At 42.0% G+C, this 5,168-nt stretch overlaps 1 protein-coding gene across 1 annotated transcript in view; it reads left to right on the forward strand.

The window, feature by feature from the left end:
• Nucleotides 1-3,468, forward strand: part of Fbxw10 (F-box and WD repeat domain containing 10) — a 32,601-nt gene extending 29,133 nt beyond the window's left edge. The window contains exon 11 of the mRNA XM_074046799.1: nt 2,061-3,468. Coding sequence (XP_073902900.1) covers nt 2,061-2,854 — 794 coding nt within the window. The 3' untranslated portion in view covers nt 2,855-3,468. The remainder of the gene's footprint in view (nt 1-2,060) is intronic.
• The last annotated feature ends 1,700 nt before the right edge of the window (nt 3,469-5,168 follow it).

Genomic DNA, 5,168 nt, shown 5'->3' on the forward strand with positions numbered 1-5,168 from the left:
ACTTTTGCTTATTTTTCAGAATGGATACAATGCCTGCCTTCTAAGAATAAGTGGTTTTTCTCTAGTTTCTTCTAAGAGTGACTGGTTTCTTTTCCCCTTACTACCTTGGGGCCACGTAGCAAAAGCTTTCTTTCCTAAGTTCTGAGTTTCCAGTCTCTGGTTTCTGACTGTCTCTGTTTCCTGCCACTCAGCCTCCTCATTTCTTGCACTGTTGTGTCATCAATCTGAGTAGTTGGCACTGCAAAAGAGGGAAGAGGAGGTCAAGGTTGTTACGGGGCATTTCATGAGAGAGGAGATTTGGGGATGGAGATTTTAAGAAGTGCTGTTGAACATCATGACTTGGGATATCCCTTTGTTGCTTTTAAAGGAAGATGGCAAAAATTTCAAACGCCTTTCAAAGATTTTTGACTAGTATAATAGTGCTTCTTTGAAATAAACACCCTTCCAAGACTAGTTTCAAGTTGAGGTCAAAACAATTTAGCTTTATGAGGGCTTCCTTATATATACCTATATCTTTGTACCTGTGGGAGTAGCATTGCCGTGCCAAAGGGTAACTGCATTTAAAAACTAGAAAGATAGTGCCATGGTTGTCCTTTAAAATGTGGTTATCAACTTATAGTCCCACTAACAATGCATGAGAACTCCCTCCCACATCCATGCCAACTCTGGGTGTCAGCTCTCATATCACCTTATACTTGCTTATGTAATAAGCAAAGATGGTTATTTTCATGTATTTAAGGTTGATCATTAACAAACTAAATGTCTATCAGTGGACAATGGCTAAACAGACAATAAAAAATCTATACTATAGAATATTACATGATAGCTAAAAATTATATGATGAAGATCTCTATATTTATTGACCTGGAAAGAGATGCAAGATATATTATCATGCAAAAAAAGACAAGTTAATGAACAACTAACACATCACAATTTCTTTTTATAAAAAGAGGAAAGTTCTGTGTTCTCTAAGTTAGATTTTTTTTTTTTCAGCACTGGGGATTAAACTCAGGGTTTCGCACTCACTAGGCAAGAGCTCTACTATTTGATCCATGCCCCCTATTCCAAATGGAAGATTTTGAAATCTTAATTTACTCAGCTTTATACAGTGTTTAATTATATTGAAGTAAAGGTCAGGAAACAATTTGAGGTTTCATTCCACTGTAATCCATCCATCTTGAGATAAAATCTATTTGGCCAAGGGAATACATAGCACGCGGTTGCATTTTATTTGCTGGTATAGTTGGAGTTTAGACTCTCACTTTTACTTGCTATGTTCCAGTCTAGGCAAAAGACTTCTACTTTTCTTGACTCAGTTTGGAAATGAGGATAATGTTTTTGGTGTTCCTGTGAGGTATTGTTGGGACCAGAAAAAGCCTAAATTGGAGAGATATAAAAGGTTTGCTTACCTGCAAAGATATCTTTGTTAACTGTCTTAGTCACCATGGAGGTCTAAAAGGATTCTCTTACTCTGGTTAGTTGCTTTTGGACTCACGGCTGTTGTTCAAAATATTTTGGGAACTCATCATTAGGAACTTATTTTAGTCACATTGTGATGTTTTACATTAGCCAGTAGTGACATACTCATTGAAAGCAGTTCTGATTTGGGGAAATGTTTATAGATTTCAACTGGGATTAAATCTGATTAATAAAATGGAAATCAAGCCATGTGATACAATTATGTTGGAAATGTAGGTGTGTTATTATAAATCTGTAAGATTTGCTTTATGTAAGTCATAAATGAGATGTAAAGATCATTTCCACAGGGAAGCTTCAGAAGCATATGAAACATTGGTATCACATATGTTTCTTCAGAATATGTACAGTTAGAGACTAGTACACATTTTACATAAGTACTAGCACATTTGTTAAAAACTTGTTAAGTCATTTCTGGTGTCACCATGTCTGATGTCATCAGGAACATTTAACTACATGATGGCATGTCTATTCGGCAACAAGACCTTGGTATGTGTAGCAGTTAGAGTGGCTTCAACTTTCAGGCATAAGTACTTAATATTTTTCATTTTTCTTGTTTTCTTTTTTTCTACTGGAAAAAGCAGATGATGTGGAAACTCCTGTAAAACTGTTCAGTCTCTCAAAGAAAAAGTTTTGGAAAACCTTTATATCACCTGACCGGTTCCTCTTGACTGTCAGTGCCCTGCAACAAGCCCATAATTCCGGGGAATTTGCCTATCCACACAGGCCCCAAACCCAAGTCATTGATGCCTGGGGACCTTCAATTTCATACCCAAGGAAGGTCCTAAATTTCAAAGGAAAAACAATGCAACATGAAGTTGATCGGTTGAGATGCAGCAATCCTCCCATAGATGTGAAGCAAACCAAAACTCCCCTTGAAATCCAGAAACTGCAGCCCAACTTGAAAAAATCTTTGCACAGTCCCAGAGTTCAGTCTACCATCCCCCAGCCCATGGTTATCCGCTCCAAGTTCCCTGGCAGCTTAAAGGGTGAAGAACAGTTGACCAGTTCAATTGATGGAGCAGTACGCAGTATGGGCCCCCTGACCAGCATGCAGGTCATTAAACCCAGCCGGATACTAACTCCACAAGTGTGTATAGACACCCTAGCGCTCAAGAGAGAACGGTCTTGCTTCTATACCACCCTGGATCCCTTCCGAATGCACAACGAGTTCATGCTATTGACTGTGAAAGAGGAGAAACAGTACGAGGAAGCCAAGATGAAGGAGTATCAGGCCAGTGAGTCCACCAGAGCAGTGGATGCGGGAAAAGACAGTAAAACTGCATGGATCCGGAAGATTAAAGGTCTGCCTATTGATAATTTCATGAAGCGAGGGAAAATAGCAGCCCCTGAACTCGGACAAAATGTATTTATCTAAACCAGCCTTGGGGAACTGCAATGTCTTACAACAAACAGAAAACCAAATGTTTGTTGGTGTTTGACCTTTTCCCTTTTTTTATTTCCCCCCTCTTTTGAGAATTCCCTGGCAATTAACATGGAAACTCCTAATTATCTTCCTATGAGCCAAAGAGTTGATATTATTACAGTAAGGAAACAGAAGGAGGCAGGGAGAGATTGGTATCTGTGTTCCCACTGGAAACCATTCCATTAGACCTAGGAAAGTCCAATTTCATTGACGAGGGGGCAAGAAAGTGATCACTGGAAATTGGGTACCATTTATCGGTATCGATTTAGTGCTATCATTTCTTCCAGCAAATTTAGTGGTGGGATTATATCAGGATAATACATTGGTGTTTCCTGTGATTTTTGCATAGAAGCCCAGGAACTCAGTCCATTCAGGTAAGAATGAGGAGGCCCTCAATGGTTGAGAATATTTTGCATGCTTTTCCTTCTCAGAATTAACTCTGTTGGAACAGAATTAAGCAAATTCATCCTTTCTATAAAGAGGGCCATTAATATTAAGTGTTTTGAGATTTCTTTTTAAATCTTTGGAGGGTGGTGTTAGGGACAAGGCAGGTAATTTAGAGGAGAGTAGCCCACATTGGGGACTATGGTACACTGGAGAGCTCAGGCCCTATACAAAGAGGATAGCTCCTCCTCAGAGGCCCAGCACACCCAAATCTTTTGCTTCTTTAAGAAAAGCCAAGGGCTGGAGGCATGGTTGAAATGGTAGGGTGCATGCCTCACAAGTACAAAGCCTTGAGTTCAATCCCCAGTACTCCCTCCAAAAAAAAGAAGAAAAGCCAGAGCTGGGCATGATGACACACACATGTGAGTCCAGCACTTCACTCAGGAGGCTAAGGCAGAAGGGGTAAAGTTTGAAGCCAGCCTGGGCTACAGAGTGAGTTTGAGGCCAGTCCGGGCTGTTAGCACATGGTTTTAGGAAAAAGTCCAAAGCCTGCAATTGACTTTTCTGTCAAATACTCTTTTTTTTTTTTTTTTTTTTCGGTGCTGGGGACCGAACTCAGGGCCTTACACTTGCCAGGCAAGCGCTCTTCCACTGAGCTAAATCCCCAACCCCTGTCAAATACTCTTTTTAAAGGATGGTAATGAATTTAAATTAAATGCATATCAAAAGTAAAAACAACAAAAAGACAACTCTACAAAACCCCACGACACTGGGTGAGCCAACAAACACACAGTGCTTCTTCACTATTTGGATATTAAGCCTGGAATAGCACTGGCAAAAACCCATGTGAAATCTGTTTTAGTGCAAAGAATCCTTCAATTAAGGAAATGTGGAGTACACATACACATGATCTTCCCAGACAGCAGTTTGACTTAGGTGGAGCAGGTAGAATACAGCTATCATCACAGCTCCAAAAAAGATGACTTGAAAGCCCGTGAATTTGAGGTCCAGGCAAGATCACTAGAAGCTGGACTTAAAATAGCGATAAAATTGTCTCCCATTTATTTACTAAGTAAGGTTATCCCCACTTTTCGATTAAGGAAAGTTCATAGAGGCTGGTTATTTAATTGATAGCAGAGGACGGGCTGAAACCCAGGCGCTCAACTGCCAAGGTTGTATCAACCCTGCAGGAGGTATCAACTTCAATCCCTAGTTTCCTAGGGTCTCAGGGTATTTGCCTCCCACAATAGTGCCCTCCATTGCTTATGCTGAACTGCCTTGTTCTTACTAACTTTTCACACCTCCTCGAGTATATTTAAAACAGCTTTCTGGGCTGGGGGGCCTGGCTCACGCAGTAGAGCGCCTGCTTAGCAAGCGCAAGGCCCTGAGTTCAAATCCGATAATGCAAAATAAATGTAAAGCGCAGAAGTAATACTTTGTAAAAGGTCTGGCGGAGTGGCTCAAGTGGTAGAGCGCCTACCTAGCAAATGTGAGTTCAAACTCCAGTGCCACCCTTTCCCCAACCCCCGAAAAAGAAGTGATTAAAAAATGCGGTACAGGAATACATGTCATTGTAAGATATTCGAAGTTAAGAGATGTGCCCCGCCTCTCGCACTCAGGGCAACCTCGCTGGCGGGAATGGCTTTTTGCACCTTATAGGTAACAAAAAACATTTCCCCATAAGAAACACAAATCTTTCCCTTAGAGCCCAGTGTGGTATCCGGCTCCTTTCCTAGCGGGTTTTCACCTCTTCTTGGATCAGACCACGCTCCTGAGTCCGCGCTTCCCGCCCCGCCCCCCGGCCGCCCCGGCCGCCCCGGCCGCCCCGCCCCCCGGCCGCCCCGCCCCCCGGCCGCCCCGCCGCCCCGCCCGCCCGTCGCTC

The sequence above is a fragment of the Castor canadensis genome, chromosome 11 (assembly GCF_047511655.1).
Source record: "Castor canadensis chromosome 11, mCasCan1.hap1v2, whole genome shotgun sequence".
Classification (NCBI taxonomy): Eukaryota; Metazoa; Chordata; class Mammalia; order Rodentia; family Castoridae; genus Castor; species Castor canadensis.